At 45.8% G+C, this 19,316-nt stretch overlaps 1 protein-coding gene across 1 annotated transcript in view; it reads left to right on the top strand.

The window, feature by feature from the left end:
• The first annotated feature begins 404 nt into the window (after nucleotides 1–404).
• efnb3b (ephrin-B3b) overlaps nucleotides 405–19,316 on the top strand; it is a 73,123-nt gene continuing 54,211 nt past the window's right edge. Inside the window, exon 1 of the mRNA XM_070854670.1 lies at nucleotides 405–1,147. Within this exon, the coding sequence (XP_070710771.1) occupies nucleotides 999–1,147 (149 nt within the window). The 5' untranslated portion in view covers nucleotides 405–998. The remainder of the gene's footprint in view (nucleotides 1,148–19,316) is intronic.

Here is a 19,316-nt window from a genome sequence, read left to right as displayed (position 1 = left end):
TTTCCAGCAGGGACCGATGCTCCCAACTCGCATCTTATTTTTTTAATCACTTCACAAGTTTCACGTTGCTCTTTGTGCGACATCAGAGTGGAGATGCTTCTGTAGCTCTTTGGTTTGTTTCTCGCTGCTTTCTTGTGTTGTAGCGTGATTTCTTGGACTTAATCGATTTGGGATTCTGATTTTTTTTTTTTTTTTTTTGTTGTTGTTCAATTTAACGAATCAGTTCCTGAAGGATTTGCGGATTTACAACCCGTGTTCAACCTGTGTATTTTACAAAGAGGAGAGTGGGGATTGTAATGCGCATTGACTGAGCCCAGCGAGCATCAACATGTCTTTATGAGGATGGAGCTGTGGACACGAGTGGCATCTTTTCCGATTTAAACGCGCTACCTTCACAGTTTTGGCCTGATCTCGACTGTTTCCTCCTGACAGACTGATAATAATCATTTTCAGCCCAGCCTGGTGTGTTAGGAGGTAGATCTTTTGGCGAGAAAACAAGGTAATGGGAGAGAAATCACACAGAGTCGGCACAGACAACAAGGGAACATTGTTCGGAAAAAGACAATTAGGGCGCACCGAAAGGCAACAGAAATAGCTCCTGGGTGGCGAGAAATTCCAGAAAATCCGATTCGGTGGAGTTATATTTGAGCCGAGGAGCGCTGCTTTGGAAAAACGAGGACTAATGACAAATTAATGGGAAAGTCATGGGATTGGCGCTGAAATAGTACGGTCGGGGACGCGCAGTAAAACCGTCGGTTTTGGAGATCCAGACGCGCGGATTGGACAAGTTTCTCCCGCACGCCTCAGAGTCTGGTTTTGGTTTGATTCGGCACAATTTGATGAATTGTGGATCCATGAGGTTGTGCGCAGCAGGCTTTCACTCCACACTTTGACTGCCCCTGCCTATAGCCTGTTCGGCTGGAGTCGCACATCCATTGTTTTGAGAGTCCCCGTGCAACAGCAGTGAAAACACAGAAAATACTGCCCTTTTCGATTAAATGGGGCTACATATGCTGGGTGTCGGGGTTGAAATGGCGTGTCGTGGAAGTGGGAATGGATTTTGGATCCTGCTGATATTCTTACTGGATTTACTGGGGACGACGGCCAGCAATATGGAGCCCATCTACTGGAATTCCCTGAACGAAAGGTAAGAGCAGTTCACACTTGCAGACCTTCAGATTGTACTGGTTGCTTCACAGCAGGTTTGAACCTGAAGTTTCCGGCCCAGGCAAGAGAGAGAAACTGATCGAATAATTAGTTTAATTGCATGTTCCGAGCGCGACGTGCAACTTTGTGCAGAGAAGAGGCGGTTTAGGCAGCATTTAGGCCGAGGAATGTGGGTAACTAAGTGCACTGAGGTGTCTGGTACTAATACAACGTGACTCTCAAACACCAGAAAGTTCGATTAGGTCAGCAGAGCGCAGGCCTGCCGCACACTCAGTCCCTCCGAGGACATCCATTGGTTTTTTATGAGGGTTTCTACTTTGCCGATTCGTTGTGCTTTCCCCTCACAATAACATCACTCCATCATTATTGCTTACAGTCCAACAGGGGCTCAATCCAAACAGGGTAATGTGATAAATGTACACAGTGAGCCGAAGCAGGCCGCTCCGTCCCACAGCTGCTCTGAGTTTGGCCCCGGCAGCTCCACCACACTGTAGGAGCAGGAAGACGTGTGTGATGCTCTAATTGCTGTTGCTGGATGACCTTGATTAAAGCCCAGGCTCCGGCCCGCAGGCCTCCCCGACACCCCCCCCACTCGGCCACGCTCATTTGCATGTTTTCTGTCCTCTGGAGAAGGTGTCAGGCATTAGCTGAGGAAATGTCATTTTAAACACCTCTCGGCCGTCCGGCCTTAACGACCGACACCACTTTTCTCACACCTCTGCCAATTTCCCAGTGTCTGGATAGACGCCGGGGAGTGTGGGTGGTGGGGGGGTGGCTGGAGAATAACAAGGCGGCTTATATGGAGGTGACACCAGGCTTCAGTTCTGCAAATCCTGACTATATTTCTGGCGACAAACTGGGACAATGATGTTTTTCAGCTTAATAAATAGAAAATGTAGGCCACCAAACTGGTCCTGAGTAGCTCCCATTTCCTGTAACTTCGCCTACATTACCCACTTTATTATACTAAAAGCTACAAAGGCAAATTTAGACTCGCTTCAGGCAATACACCAAACCTGGCTATCCACAGCTCACTCCCATGCCAGTGGCTTTTTCAGCAACTAACAGGTTTTTAATGTGTCCATGTGCTGGAGGCTACGGCCTGCCCAGTTTCTCCCCTCTCCATAGATGTGACTGTGCGTGGGCCCCCGCTGTGGAGCCAGGCATGAAGCCCTTAATGAGGGCTTTTTGTCAGCAGTGGGTGGATTCACCCAACAGGGAGTAGAGTTGGACATGGCAGGGTAATTTTCACTGAGAAGCTAACAGCCCAGGCTTTGAGGCCTTACAGGTGATCCCATGGCATTGTCTCCTAATGGAGTTCAGTGTTAGGTGGGTGTCAGGGCTTAGTGAACGGGCCTGGCTGGCAATTAGAGGGGTGGTGGCTTTTACACCAGGCTCCATATTCATTCCCACAGATTTGCTCACTCATATATTCAAAGTACAAAGCCTATTGTATACTACGAAGCTTATTCATGAAGCTTACTATTCATAGTTAATCAGCTTAGTCATTCCTCCAGTTTATTTTCTTGGCCCTTTTACACACTTCCATGTACTTGTTCCTCCTCAGTCTCTACATGACAAGAGCGGTGCTTTAGTTTCAGCTGCCTCCGGGCAAAATAGGTTTTGGCCCTGGGCTGAAATATGCTGAGAGCCCATGCATGTCCAAGTGGTGTGCATCTTCCAAGGACCAAGTCCGGGGCCCACACACATCTGGTTTGTACTTCTGAAATGAGGCGAAAAGTAAGCAGTAGCAGTAGTCTGTATCAATCAGGTGCAAGAGCGCATGTATGGTTCACATCTTGTCTGTGTAGCAAATGGGCTGTCACGTTGTTAACCTCTAGACCTCGGCTGGGTGTACTGCTTTGAAGTTTAGACCATCCACCTGCAGCTTCCCTCCACCTCTCCTTCCATCTTCCTTTCCACCTCCGTGAGCAATCTCCAGCTCCACCCCCCCCCTCCTCTTCTCTCTCTCACACATGCACACCTCTCACCCTCTTTCTTATATTTTTCTCCCCTGCATGCTGCCTCTTTTGCCGTGCTCTCCTCCTTCTGTTCCGCCTTCCTCCACAGTGCCCGTCCATCTCTCCTGATTTTTTTTTTTTTTATCCTGCCACTTCGTCAGTCTCTGTCTCTACCTCCCTCTGTCTCCACCCCCCACCTCCTCCAGTGCAGTGACCAGACGTAGCAAATTGGAAACATGTGTCACATCCAGCCACTAATTATGGCGCTACAGCAGCCACCGATGCACTCAAAGATGTGTTAGGAGTGACAGAGGTGAAGAGGAAAAGAAGGCACCCGTGGGTGTAGCGGGGGGATACACATGCCTCAGACTCCACCACCTGATTAATTCCTGGAATACAGGATAAAGTAAAATGATCAAGCTGACCCAAGTCACAGTAAAATGTAGAGTCAAAATGCCTGCGGCCATCAAGTGCCGCATCCACCCTTTTATTGACTGCTCCATCAGTTGAAATTACCACGGCCTGGCAGACAGAAAAGAGACTGAGGTGTACAGGGAGGAATATAAACAGAGACAGGTGCCAGGAGGTGAATGAGAAACAGAAGGAGCGGTAGGGAGAGCACAGTGGGGGTAGAGACAGTCCTAACCCTAAGTAAATCAATACCAGTTAAGTCTCAAGTGCCAATACAGGTTCTGCTTGAGGAAGAGAGAACTGAACCAGAACGATCACCTTGGGAAGAGCTTCCCCCACAGACATACATTATCCTTATCTCAGCATCTCCTATTATCGGCCTTACACGGCCGCCCTAATGAAAGATCGAATCTTACATTACTGCTCAGGAGTTTGGGGGACGGTTGAAGTGGATTGGGTGCTGGGGTAGCAGGTGACCCACACACACACACACACACACACACACTCACACACACACTCACACACAGGGGATCAAAAACTGTGGGTCACATTGGTGGAAGCACACACACACACACAGAAAATTAATTCAAGTAGAGAGATTGTTGGCTTTGGTCACTCCTCTGATCACAGCATATGGAGTTTTGTAGTTTTTGGCTCTTTTGCAAGTTTGATTTCAGCGTCTGTTCTTAAGGCCAAATCCTCCCCATTCACCCCTCCCTCCACTCACACTTTCCCTCTTCCTCTTTTTCTCTCTTTCCATACTTTAGTAAACGGCTGTAGATTATTGTAAACGGCTGCAGAGGGTGGGCGTCTCCTCTCTCGGAGCTCGCGGTGACTTGTAATACAACTATTCCCCCTAAGATCCACATTAAAATTTAATCCCCCCTTTCCCGTTTCTCAATAATTCATTAATCGCCGGCTAATTGGCGCCGGATAAAAGACTAGCTAACTAGGCTAAGTGTTTCAACTACAAAAAAAACAGAAAAAAAGACTTAAAAAAAAAAAATCACTGGAAATCTTCTTGGTGAGGGCTTTCTGGGACTGAGCGCGGAGAGTGGAATAAGTGTTAGTGGGTCAAACAGGGTGTCATATCAAAGGAGCAGCATTCCAACACCCGTTTATTGATCGCTTGTGTGTTTGAAACTCCACACCCAGTTTCACCCCTTTAAAATCCACCCGTAGGTTCCCCTCCATGAATAATGCATGCATGCACCCAGGCTTTTCTGGGCTGTGTGGATAAGTAAGCAGGAGCCCGGTAAGCCTACACGCATCTTTAGGCTAAATGATTAGAAAATATCCACTGGGTAGTTTTCATTTTTTAATTTTCATTTAAGGAGCGAGCGAGTGTATAAAACAAGAGAAGGAATGTAGTGGAGGGAAGAAGGGAAGGAAAGAATATGAACCATATTGCTGCATCTGACTGTTAAACCAAGCAGGCTGCAGCCCCCACCCCCACTCCTCCTTCCCCCTCACTCTCGCTCTCCTCCCACCTCCCTCTCCCTCGGTGAAAAAGAGGAGTGTGTGTAAGTTTACGAGCTGAGAGCAACAGGAGCTGTGAAAAGAGGTTTCAGCTGATGTGGCAGAAAGGAAAGGCCAGGGGAAGGAGAAGAAGGAGGCAGCCAATCCGCCCAGAGGCTGGAATCTTTTCCTTTCTCTCTTCTCTCTCTGCCTCTCTTTCTTTGGGCATTGCAGGCGGGCAGATGGACACACAGGTATGCAGCTGGACCGTGAAAATGCAGACACGTGAACAGACAGATCTATTGCAGCTGCACATTCTCAACAGATGCCTGCACACATGCACATAAATGACCCTCCGGGGGCTCGACCTCACCTCCCATCTATGTCGGACATGTGTGTAAAGAGCGTGTGGTCCGAGTGCATCTCCTTTGTTGCATGTGCAAGTGAGCATTAAACACTCTGTTACAATGAGACGGTGAACTCAGGAGGGCAGATGTGCGCACACATACATTTCCACACACGCTTAGTAGAGGTGAGGAAATTGGCAGGCGTCACGGACTGTTGTTCCACTCGGAATTCATTCATTATTTTATCACTCGATTATAAGTTTATTTGGCAGGGGCAGTGCACATTCATCAACATCATAACAGCTATAAAGCTGCGTTGTAAATATGCTGGGGTTAGCTAAAGAACTAATTTACTTCCCCAGTCCCGGGGGCTTTAGAAGTGACTTTGGGATTTTGGTAATTGTTAAAAGTGCTGATGATTAGGATGAAGGAGATTAAAAGCGTGTGGCTGGTTGAGTAAGTTCACAATGTTGGAACACATGCAGAAACAAGCAACTTTCTTCCCTGGTAGCATGTGCATGCACACACAACACGCACGCCCACACATTTACAATGGAAGTAGTGGTAACAGTAATCCAAGCCGTAGGTCTGAAGGGGTCACATGTGTCCCAGCATCACTGGGCAGATTGCCCTGGGTGGCTGAACCCAGAGCCCCTTAGCAAAGCCAGCCAACACACACACGCACACACACACCGGCCTCTCATTAGCTTGCTTCGCAGCACACCCTGCCTAAGCAGGATCATCCAATCCTCCTGGCAGCATTTGGACTGGGCCAGGTCAATCCTCCTCCCCCGGGTGACACAGAGAAGCCGACTGGTGGGATGAGAAGCCAGCAGGAAAGTGTGTGTGTGTGTGTGTGTGTGTGTGTGTGTGTGTGTGTGTGTGCGCGTGTGTGTGCACTTTGTAGGCCAGAGGGGTATGCAACATAGAGGCAACCTTTGTCACACTGTTCATCACCTTCTCTATCCTTTCTTTTACTCGTGCCCCAGTCTCTTAGCTTTCTTCTTCCTCCTCCTCCTCAGTCCTCCCTCCATCCTCCCCTGCTCGCTCTTCAGTTTTGTTTAGGTTCAGTATCACAAGACTCCCAGCTCTGCTGCTGCTCTGCACATCCCCACAACACTGGGTTCGGCTCGGGTTGCAGCAGCTACTGTGGCTACGGCATCATTCCAGATAAACAGGATAGCAGTGGGAGGGAGTTCACGCTGTTGTCGATTTGTGTGTGTGTATTCTAGTTTGTGGCGGAGGGTGTGCTGGTATGTGTGTGTTTGTGCCATGAATACTAAATTGTGTGTTTAGATCTCTAAGCTCCGAGCCATTCTGATGCATGCCATGTGCACTTGCACTGCACTCCTTTTTTTAATCTGTTATTGAGTCATAAATCTGCAAGTACAATAAGATTATTCCAACCTGTTTCTAATAATCTACTTTTTTTCAAGTATTTCTCTGCAATTAAATTTTTTTTATTACAGTGCAGCAACCTGCGTTATCCTAGCTTATTTCAAGATACACAATTCTTTGCTGGAAAACAAGTTTAAAACTTGATTTTTCTTTGAAGAAAATAACGCATTTCAGAACTCTTGAAATGACTTGATCAGATGGAGATTTTTTGCAGTGTTTGTGGCACATGGTGTGTTAGGCCTCTCACAGCTGCTCTCACCTAAAGCAACGTCACGGTGGAGTCCTACTTTGCATAGCCCTACACACTGGTTGTAAAATTCAAAATGAAAAAACAAATCTCTTGTCTCCTCGCCAGTGGCCAGAGTCCATTCTTGTGTCCCGTCACTTTCATCATCACTCTCCTCACGCCGTCTGCCAGTGGACGTCAACACAGTGCTTTGATTGGACACCAGCCCAAAATGATTTTGTAACTGAACATTAAAGAGAGAGAGTGTGTGTCTATGCAAGAGAGACAAATGAGTGGGTTTGCAGGGAGACAGCTGTGCCTTGTCACAGCTGAAGTTTTGGCAAACATCTTTGACCGATATGAGCAAGAGGGCAGAAATGGAAGAAGTGGGTGTTGTCTGAATGATATAAGGGAAAGATAGAGGAGATGGGAGGAGAGCAGAGAGCTGGCAGGGTCAGAGAAGGAAACAAAGCACATGAAAGACGGTGAGGGAAGGGGAGTTAAAAGAGAGATGGATGGTTTGGGAGCACGGCCGGGTTTGACAGTGGTACTGGCTGATGTGACACAGCCCAGACAGGGAGAGTGACTGATGAGCTATAGGTCACCACCATGACTAGCTGCTTCCTGCTCACATACAACTGAGCTGGCCCCTCATTCCTCATTACTGACACGTCCCATAATATTTATCCCTGTGAAGTCCAGCATGAAACCTGGTAATCTTTAGAGGAATTCATTGACTTTTTGGGCAGAATGAGCTCTTTGATCAATTAAGCGTGGACTGATTAAAAGACTGGCAGCTGTTTCCCCTCTCTGTATTTACTAAAGTTGATATGATAAGATGAGATGCTGTGCTTAGACTTCACACACAGTATGCAGGACTCACAGAGGCAGAAATGATGCCAAATGCCTCATAGCTTAACATTATGTTGAGAGACTTAATTTGCCAAAAGCTAAATCAATTCCTTTAAAAGAAAGCTGCTCTGTTCCACTGCGTAGTCGACATTTGAAGTTTGTTGCGTTCAAGGATGGAGTGTTTTACATGTATTGGTGTACCCACCTTTTATAAAAGTGTCTCACCTACTTCTACTCTAGTGTCTCATTTTCTGCATTTCATAAAAGGGAAAGTGTTGCAGTTGTGCTGTTTGTAAGGGGGGAAAAAGAGGGACAATAATACAGTGAATGCAAGACACCAGGTTCTCTGATGCAGTGTGAGAGTCGTGCTTCTTGTTCAGAAGTCAACTTTCATTCTGGTCTATTGAGGCTACAGTCAAATGGTGTCTGTGCCTAGTCTTTGATGGATTTTATCCTGCTCGATTGTTGGTGAGTCTAGGAGTCCTTGCTCTTTGATTCTGCAAAATACACTCTAAAACCTGACGTTCGGCGGGATGCTTTTCTTTTATTGTACTCCATTGTAGCTCTTGTCTCTTGTAAGTCATGTCGGGAATAACAAAAACACACTGTCAAACAACAAAATGGACCTAGAAATGCAAGGCACACAGCCGGTAGCTGCTTTTGCAAGTGGTTACAGGTGGCATTTTCTTTAAATATCTCATTTTGCATTTATATTTTTGGCATAAGAAGCTTTTATCCAGAGATTTGCAGAAACACACTGAGCCGCAAAAGTAAGCATACATGAATCACTCTGCCTGCAAGGAGCCTGGTAACAAAGCAGAGCAACTATTCACTGCTCAAGCACAAAACAATACATGGCTTTTATTTGTGTGGGGGGTGGTTGGGGGGGGTCGATCCTCTGGCTGTTGCAGTAGATGGTTGGTCTCTTGTGTGAGAGATGTGGAGACCTGTTACTCCAAAGCATCTTATAGCTTTAAGATAATCTTTTCCCATTGACTTACAATTGGTCAGAGATGATCCTCATACTAAGAGGCTTTTGTGGGCTCTGCCCCACTGCAATAACAGCCAGTCTTCTTAAAATGTGGCTTACTAATAAACAAACACATGTATTAGGCCTACCCCATATATCCACAGGCCTAGATCTTTTGTAATATTCTGCATCACTAACTCTGAGCACCTTGATTATTTTTCCAGGCTTCACGCTTTCTTCTCCTCAGATGCTTGTGTGTGTATCTGTGTGTGTTTCAGTGTGTGTGCACATATGCATAGTTCTAATTAGAAGGTAAAAGACCGTACAGTGAGCGTCGTCCATCTGGCTTTGGCATTAGCCCATCATTCTTACAGTCTACGGGGAAACTGACCTTGGCTGGCTGTGCAGGGAAAAATCATGCTCCATTTCCTGGGTTCTGCATTAAATATAATTTAAGTAGGATTGACGTTAAAAATGCAAGATTAAGATGGAAATGCAAGATTAAGATTAATTCTTCAGTTTTGGATGCAGAAGGTTTGCGCTGCATGTGGGATATCTTAGCTGTTCTCAGTTCGCAGAGATCACACACTGAGACGGAAGCTAGTAAGTAATTTATTCTTTAAATTGCCTTTTTAATTTAAAAACTTCTCAGTTGTGGCTGAGCACAGGAAACTTTTGTTTCAAGCTTGTTTCCTGCTTGTATGTGTCACTGATGCTGAGAGGAGAAATTGTGAAAGCAACAATTTAGTATCTTGTTCTCTTGAAGGAACAGTTAAACATTTAGGGAAAATATGCTCATTTGCTTTCTTCCCACGAGTTCAAAGATTGATGCCACTCTCATGTCTTAGCATTTACTATGGAGCTGGAACAAGGAAGTGATAATCTTAGCTTAGCATAAAGACTGGAAGCCGAGGAAAACCGCCAGCCTGGCTCTCTTAAAAGTTTTAAAAGCTGCCTACTAGCACCTTGAAACACAGTTAAGTCTTGTTTATCTTACTTGGACATAAACAACAATGTAAAATTTGTTTGGGGTCTTGTATGTTTAGGAAAGCTAATCTCCACCTCTACGTACAAACTCTTAGCTAGCTTAGCTACATACTTGGTGCCATTGTTTTCTGGCTTAGAAAATAAGATTTTGCTGTCAAATCACATCAAAGCTTCATAACATTGTACACATTATGAAAGTAGCTTTTGCAGCAACTCAGCAGCCGCGGTGAAGTGAAGTGAGTTTTAAGGTTTGAAGTCAGTCAGAAGATATAAGCTAACATTAGCAACATAAGCTAACGTCCATATCAGAATAAGGAAAGCTGTGAGTGTGATGCGTTTTGTTCCTCATCAATTTAACTGTTGTAGTAAGAAGCTTCTATATTTTTTTTCTTTTGAATGTTTGTCTCACTTTGACATCATTGGAAGGGTTCCTTTGGTCTCTTTAGACTGAGAACATCCAGCCTCCTGTGTTTATCAACCTCTTTCAAACCTGCACTGGATAAACCCAAAAAGTTCTGGTTGTCAAACTAAAACAGGGCTGTTTCTCCAACTTCCTGAAAGCCAGGCATTTTGCCGATAAAGGTATTTCAACCTGAAGTAATGATTTAGGGCCAAACAGGGAAGAGTACAAAAGCAAACTAGCCGGCTGCCTCCAAATGTGCAGCGCAGCGCTTTGTTGTCTAGAACAAGTAACTTTAACAAGATCCATCTTGTATAGAAAGAGCGCTGAAGTGGATTGTTGTTGCCCCGTCCACATGCCATCATCTGATACCCCGGCGCTGGCTACAATACACGACTCAGGGCCGCTTTTTAGTGGTTTCACCCTCCTTCTCTCTCTCTCTCTCTCTCTCTCTCTCTCTCTTGCCTTTGTCCTCATGTCTTGCAGTCAGCGTTAACACACACCAGCATTCGTATACACGGGCACACACACAGCCAGGCATGCGAGCACACAGTGGAGCGCTTGTATACACACACACATACTCATGCATGCACAGATGAAAAATGTTATTGCTCTCAGTGCTGGAAAAAGTCCAAGTGGAGGGGTTGAGTTTCTTCAGAGGTACCCCCACCCCCCCACCCCTCTCTCCGTCAGTAGCATATCCCTCACTCCTTTCCTCCACTCCTCCTCGTCTACTCTCCCACTCTCCCCCCCTTCACTTCACCCTCCTCCCTCTGCTCCCCCTGAACAAAAGAGCCCCCCCCCACCCACCCCAGCGCTTCCACTGAAAGCCCTCACACACACTCAGCTCTCCGGCTTCGCACTCTCCCACACACACTCTTACCCCTCTCGTCGTCTGTAAAACTAGTCCACTTCTCCCCACTAATCCCCCTTTCATTTCTTTTGTCTTTTCTTTCACTTTCTCTCTCGTTGCCTGGCTCACCACCAGTGTAAATTTCCCTCTCTACATATCCAAGCCGTTATCATGTTACAGCTAGTTGGCAGACAGTGAAATTTATTCCCTCTCTTTTTCTTTTTTTTAAAAAGATTGCTCTCTTCTTTTTCTCTTTTTTCCCACTCTGATCATTTTTGTCTCCCGTCATCCTTTGTGGGTGGTTTTTGATGTGTAGTCTCTGTTTCTTCTCATTCGCTCATCACCGTCAAGCAGTAAATAGGTCCTCTGTAGTGAAGACAGGATGAATAATCATGATTGCCTATCACTGCGGTGTCAAAGTAATTTGGGAATGACTGTGAACCAGAGCTTGGCCTACACACACACACACACACACACACACACACACACACAAGTATACACAAGTACACATGCATGAGCAGATGTACCACTCCCGCAACATTCTCTCGAAATCAGGAAGCCATTCCCTCATTAGCTCTCCCGTCTTCTAACCACCATTCCAAAAATCACTCCCTCTTTCTTACTCTCTATCAGTCTTACACTCTATTGGAGTGCAGCTCCCCAGCTACAGGAGGGGGGGGACAGATGGAGCACCCTCCTTTCTTCCTTTCTTTCATCCTTCCTTTCTTTCTTCCCTCTCTCCCTCTTTCCCCACAAAGAAAATCAAGCCAGAAGAATGCTGGTGCGCAGGGGAGTGGAGTGTGTTGGGGGGGGGACAAAAGCCTTCCCTTTCGACAGTCTCTCTCTTGTGTTCTTTGGCTTGCAGTTGATGGATGGGTGGCACGACTGTGGGTCACTGTGCCGAACATGTGCAGTCCTGTACCATGTGTGCGGATGTGCATACCTGCGTGTGATGCTTATTTCCGCTGCGTGGCACCGATAACTCTCTGGCTGCCGCGGGTTTTCAGGCGTTCGTGCGTCACACAGCTGCTTTGCTGTTTGTATTCGGTTTGCTGTTTTATGTGTTTCGGTAAAGCCACTGGTCCCAGTTAGGCCTAGCCCATCTGGAGCCTTAGTCCTGGGTGGCCGTTATATATGTGTGTGGCGTGTGTACACAGCTGAGCATTGCAACACGTCCAGTCTCTGAGGCGTGTATTCTAGCACTTGGTTAATCATACACATTATCTGATTTCTTAAAGCCTTAATATAGCTGCTTCAGAGCAGCCAAACAATGCTGCTATCGTGCACAAGTCCTGTAATTCAACGGTATTTTTCATGTTATCTCCTTTTAATCAAAACCTTTGCTTTCTCCTTATGTTTCCTCCTAAATGTAATCACTCTTGTGATGGGTGAGCTAACTCTATTATGATGGTACTTAGCTAGAACAAAAGAATTCACTCAAGGTCTTGTTTAAGTGCTTCTGTACCCTCATGATGCCCTTGCATGCTGAATAGAGCGAGTTTTATGTGTGTGCGCGCCTGCTTGTGTGCAAGTGTGATTGTGTGGATGTCAGGCATGCGTCATGCGTGGGTGCGAGCGCTTGTGTACTTGCCCTGCGTGGGTTTGTGTACACCCCCCCTGCTGATTACCCCCACCCTGCTCCTCGCACTCGTCCATCGCCACATTAAGTATTATTTGCAAAACAACACAATCAAGTGAGACAAAGCAAGGCTTCTAGGCGAGCATGAAAAGAGAGTGTGAAAACAACAGAAACTGGCCTGTACCACTTGACCCTATAGAGGGGGGGTTGGAGGTGAAGAGGTGGTGATGAGGTGGTGTGTGTGTGTGTGGGGGGGGGGGGGGGTTGTAAGCCAGGGGAGAGATAATCCGCCCAGTCATGGCAGCCCCTGTGTGCTTGGGCTCTAACGTGGCACGCTGGGCTGTCAATCACTCAACAAATCTGTCTGTAAGGGGATTATGAACCCACAGACCCTCCCTCCTCTCCCTCGCCCCTCGCTCCTTCTCCTCCTTTTGCCTTTTACCCCCTCCTCCTCTCTCCATTCATTTGTCCCTCTTTCTCCCAGGCCAGCTCCTTCGTCCTGCCCCTGTTTTCCCTCTTCAGACCTGTCAGTCCCCTTGTCCACTGTCCTCTCCTGACAAAGTGCGTCTTTCTCCCAACACACATTCTGCTTTGCTGTCTGAAGCTTAGTTTATCTTCACCCTCCCATCCGTTCTCCCTCTGTCCTCCATAAGCCCCGTTTCTCTCTCTCTAAAGCCTTTCTCGCTCTTTTTCTATCTCTCCGTCCCACCCGTGCGTCAGTTCTCACCTAGACAAGAGACAGGTGTTTGCGTGTGTGTGTGTGTGTGTGTGTGTGTGTGTGTGAGACAGGTGTCCCGTGCTCAGTCTCAGGAAGTCGGCCCTGCACCTACATACAAACTAAAGAAATATAACAAAGAAACATGTAAACAGTCCAACTGATGCATCTGAATACACAATTGGATACAAAGCATGTACTTTTTTGCATGCAAGTCTTGATTCACACCTTTTTCTTTCTTTTACTTTTTGTGGCCCTCAAAGCACCACATGCACCAAGCTGTCGTCTGGCTAAATGTCACCTCTCCTATAAATGTGATGAATAGCTCGCAGTCCTATCTTATCTCTCTGTCCTTAACCATGCTGTTTTAAACCCAACCGCTGCCTCCATCGGCTCCTGCAGGTGGTGAGAGAAGCCCCTCCCCCTGCGGTCACCCTCCATTAATTCCCTGTTTCTACTCTGGGGCTATCTCTCCATCTATCTGTCTGTTAAACGTCTGTTTAGCCTTAACGTCTGTCAGTGCTTTCACTCCTCACCTCCTTTAACCGGTTCGCCCACCTGTGGCCCTGTTTTATCTCTCTCTGTCTCCTTTTGTTTTTAACCAACCTCTGTGTTTTGCATGTACTCTCTCTGTCTGCTTCTCTGATAATCTGACCAGTTTGGCCAGTAGGTCACGTTAACTGGTTAATCTGCCCTATGAATAATCTCACAGTTTTAATCCAACATCCAGAAGTCAGCCCAGCATGGGAGAAATGGAGATTCGTCTCTCTGTTAGCAGTAAAAGGGATTTAAAGGTCAATGTTTTTACAGTTTCACAGAAACTTTTAATTAAAGTTCTGTGTCATTTCAGGTTGGTAATAAGAGTTCCCATTGTTAGGCCTGCTGTTTTTTGTTTTAAAGGTCTAGTTTTAGCCTCTTTTAGTCTTAGTTTTAAAGGTATTTCTGTATATAGAAATCTCACATAAACGTGTACTTTACTTGTTTCTCTGTATTTTGGCATAATTCATTATTATAATCAATTTTTCATTATCATGTTTTCTTCAAAGGTCAAAAGTCTTGTTTTTTTTTTTTGTTGATTTGATTTACTTTTTCTATTATGCATTTAAATCCCATTTCAGTTTATCCAGAAGTGTTTTTCATGGCCAGATTTAGAGTAGATGTCTTGTTAACAATAATAACCCAGAAGAAGACTATGATGCAAAGACACTTCAATTAAAAAAAGAAACAGATGGAGAGATGCTGAGATTTAACAACCAGTCATTTCACTATTAAGAGAGTGAAATCTGACAACGGTGAAGAGTGAAAGTGAGGGAGAAGGGAGACGAGGGAGGGAGAGAGAGAGACTTCATGTGGGTGACAGGGTTGTTATCTAGCAGGCAGCTGATGGTTTTAACAGCTGTATTATCTTGTGTATCTTATATCGGATTAAGCTTCATTCTCTTACGCGCGTCGCACTCTGATTGACGCTCTGATTAAAGACATCCACTGGCTGAGATCTGGAGACAGAGGCAGGGAGGGAGGGAGAGAAATGAGAAAGAAGGGTGAGGAGGGGAGGGGCCAGAACCCACTGTTACTGAGCACCACTGAGTACCCTTACTTATCAGTCAGTACCACCACTTTCTAATGGATGAAGGTCCTGGTTGTGCTGTTATTGCAGTGCTGCTTTTTAATATGGATGCTGGCAAAGTATCAGTATTTTTTTCACAGCACTACAAGGTGGAAAAAAATGTTCACCTTGATGATCTGAGGTGTGTCTGTTGTGTGTCTGCAGCTCCACAGCCCACTGTGGCTGTTTCCGCTACTACTGTTCCTCCCTGCAATATTGAAAACTGATCTGCTGACCAAATAGTGCTGTGTATGTCCACATGTTGTTATGCAGACCTTATTTTATTCAATAACAGCACTGCTAATGAAGCTGTGCTAACTGTCAGGTCAGCAGCTAAACTCCTATAGATGCCTCATGGTGTGAAACTTTTAATTTGAACGTACAGAGTAAAGTTAGGCTAGTTACTGAAGTTAGAAGCAATCTGTTAGGAGCTACAATCAACAAACTTGAGAATTTCAAAAACACTTTCTTTAGTCTTCAGGAGAGGCACACACACGTCTTGAGCCATCAGTTTAGTGCTAGACCCAGCTTGTTTGAGGGGGAGATCGTCACGGGTTGGCGGCGGTCAGCCAGGCTACCAAGCGGGACCACAACAGCAAGGCTGTGCTCTGCTGTGTGCCCGGCTTGGCACGCTTTGGCGCAATTAAAGTGGGCTAACCAGGGTGCTGTGGAAAATCAGTATAAGCGTATGCCAAAAATTGGGCTCATTTCCTGCTCAAAATAAGCCATGAGAGGTGAGAGGTGTGAGGTACAACACGTGGTCCAGTTCAGTCAGAAAACTGCTGGATAAGAGCTTCGATTTCTGTTAGTGCCCCTAAAATCCTCTGGCCATAAGTAGTTCGTCCAGAGTGCAACACCTCTCGACACACATGATGTACTACTAGTGTTTCGTATTTAGTATTAGTTATTTATACCCCCAAATAAAAAATTCTTGCCCAGGAATGCTGCGTGTGTGTATGCTATTCAGACAGCTGGTTAAGAGTTCTGGCAGCTTTTTTATTCCAGTTCAAGCACTGATGAAGAGCAAAGACAGAGGAGAGATGAAGGGAGAGAGGAACAGGGAGTAGGGGGTGGGGCAAACACAAAAAAAGAAGAAAGGTAAAAGATGAGAATGTGTCATGCCTCTTATTAGAAACTGTGACTCTGATCTATTTGGTCTCATCTCACACCTCCGCCCTTGCGCGTCACTTTCTCTCTCACTTCTTTTCTTACCCACTTTCTCCCCTCGCCTCTCTCCCACCCTCTCTCAGTTCTCTCCCTCTCACCCTCCACTTTCCCTTTGTTACACTTGTATCTATCTCGAGCTATTTCTCACTCTTTCTCTCTTTCATACCCTGCAGTCTCTCACCAGCAAAAAAAACTTCTCATGCTCAGTTTGGTGTGCAGCCTGTCAAGCTTGCATTGAATACGCACACACACACACACACACACACACCAGCATACACTCCTATAACTCAAGCATACAGCCAAGGGAATAATAGAATCAAGGAACAGTCTGAGATAAAGCGGAGAAGGGGGGCGAATAAAAGGATAAAGCAGACTGAGAGGGATAGAGAGCTTCATATTATTAATTTAACTGGAGAAAGAGAAAGAGAGAGAATTTCTTTCAATCCCCCCCCGCTACACCGCTGCTTCCATAGAGCTCCATAGTGGCACACAATGGAGAGATTGGAGCAGGAGGGGGGGGGGGGAAGGAGGTAGAGATAATCCATCCTGCTGTATAAACCATGGAGTTAACTGTTTCATACCACTTGGCCTGCCTTTATTCCTCCACCATCATGCCTCTTGATCTCATTTCCGTCTGTCTTTTCCTCGCTATCTTTCATTTACTCTAACTCGATGTTTTTTTTCTCCATCTCCATGCTTCCATCCCTCCTGTAGCTCCTCCATCTACCTCTCTGTGGGCTCACTCCCTAATCCTCCAACATTTCTTCCAGACCTATAGACTAGAATAAACCTGCCCACACCCAGCCGTGTGTGTGTGTGTGTGTGTGTGTGTGTGTGTGTGTGTGTGTGTGTGTGTGTGTGTGTGTGTGTGTGTGTGTGTGTGTGTGTGTGTGTGTGTGTGTGTGTGTGTGTGTGTGTGTGTGTGTGTGTGTGTGTGTGTGTGTGTGTGTGTGTGTGTGTGTGTGTGTGTATACACACATCTCTTTGTGTCCTATATGCATGCATCACATGCCAGTGTATGATTTCAGTGTGTGGTTGAGAGTGCATGTTCGCAGTTGGCAGCCCACTTGCCCGTCGAATTTGGCAGAATATCTTCTCATCTGGCACAGGAAGAAGGCAGGGCGTCCCACAGCGAGGGATTACACCGACTTACGCACACACACACACGCTCACACACACATATATTGGCACATATTTGCACATTAGGAAATGCAAAGCCCCGCTCTTTTAGCCACACACGAGCTTTTTTGGGGTGGCATGCTCATTCAGACACCAGGATATCAGTTTCCCTAAATTTATTAGCAAGTATTATGCGCTGAAAAAGTTTCAAGAGGAGCCGTTGAAAAAGAAAATATAAACCAACAAAAGGTGCTGTGCAACACTCCTTGAGGCTTAATATGTTGGAGAAAGAGTAAATATTTTTATCCACATGCAGAGAAAAGTCTGCACTTCTTTATGTTGCTATAAACCGAGCTGTCTCGGCAGGATGTGTCTGGTGTTGTGAAGCAGCTTTCTAGTCTCCCTGCCCAACAAGAAGTGAAATGCCAATGAAATGCATTTCTGTAATGGGCCTGCTGACAGTGCAGCAGCTACAAGCACTGGGAGGAAATAGTCTCCAGAAGCCTGTTACTGTAAAGCGTTTCTTTGTCTCTGAAGAGAGATGGAGGGAGCTGGTGGGAGGAGGGCCGGAGGGGGAAGAGCCAGACCCAGCCCTTTGTATGAGCCTGATTGATAGGTGTGTCTGACCTTTAGCACCTCTTGAGAAATCCAACAAGTCATTCTCTCACCTTATATTTAGTCCCCTCTGTATCTGCTTTACGCACACACTTCCAGACAGGCCCTGGATGGAAACCTAATTCTGTCTTTTTTCCCTCTCCTTTTCAAAAACCTCCCAATTACAGCCACTCCATTTTCCACCTCCCTTCCTCTCTCCTTCTCCCCCTCCCTCCTTTCTTAACGAGCAATCTCGTTAATGTCAGAGCGCCTCTTTCTCTTTCTAATTCTTTCTCTCATTCAGGCTTTTGGCCCATAGAGAGAAAGCGAGAGAGAGATATGAAGAAGTGGAGATAGGGAAATCAGAGCTCAGCTGAGCGAACAAGTAGCTGGATGAGAGAGGTTGAGGGAAGGCAGGGTGTGGGCAGAGAGAAGCCAGAGCCTCCATAATAATGGCTAGACAAGTGTGTGAGATTACTGCCCTGGTTTCAGGGGGGACATAATTATATGCTGCACAGGCTGTCAGAAAGAATGAGTTGAGGGGGGCTGTATTTAGTGATGCACCAGTGAGAGATTGGTGAGGCGAGGGCGATGACTAAATCTGCACCACAGCCTGGGCAGTTCCAGACCTGTGTGTGCGTGTGTGTATGTTCGTGGAATGAGCAATGTTAAGCCATTGAAAGCTGTAAATTATTCAGAGGCTTCATGCATGGAAACATTATAATTCCTTGTCTGAGTGTGAATTACCCTCTGCTTTACCCCCAGGCACATATCTCACTCTAGCCCAAGGCCTCATGGGAGATTAAAGGGAGTAAATACTATGGGAGCTGGACCAGCATATAAACCACATGGAGTGGCCAGATATCCCAGCAGGATGTGGCACCTCAACTGCACCCTGAATGGAGTCAGTTTGAATCCATCTCACTGCTTGTTATCTCTGTCCACTCGCTACATGCTCTAACCAAGAAGAAATGACCAAATTAAAATCTGGCACTACTGGTGATTGGTGTCAGGTGGTTAAAGCCTGCGGAGTAAAGGCTGGAAAGGTTTTCAATTCATCCAGTTCAATTACTGCAGTGTCACGGTGAGATGTTATTTATTGTCCAACCCACTCCACGCATCTTTCTCATTTTGACTCCTTCAGTAAAGGATCTCCAAAGAGAAAAGTCTGTGTCTAATTTTTAGATCCATCATTAATTCGGTAATATAAGAAACCATAAATTGAAGAAAATTTAATAGGAAGAAATATCTCTCTAAACTTGAGATATTTCTCCCAATACAACAGAGGGGATAATTTCAGGAGACCATACTGTGGACTGTTTCCTAGAAGAAAATGTTCCCATAAAAATGAAGCTCTATTGTATTGGGCACCGATTCTGAAGAAAAAACATGTTGAAATTTAAATGCTTCTGAAATGCTCTGAGCATCGCAAATTAAATTCAAAAAGTAAATCTCTTTGAAGCATGAAGTCCTGCAGCACAATAAACCCCCAAATAATGAAAATAA

This window comes from Pempheris klunzingeri, chromosome 23, assembly GCF_042242105.1.
Source record: "Pempheris klunzingeri isolate RE-2024b chromosome 23, fPemKlu1.hap1, whole genome shotgun sequence".
Taxonomy (NCBI): Eukaryota; Metazoa; Chordata; class Actinopteri; order Acropomatiformes; family Pempheridae; genus Pempheris; species Pempheris klunzingeri.
The sequence above is the reverse complement of the archived record's forward strand: the minus strand, read 5'-3'. Positions and strand labels throughout refer to the sequence as shown.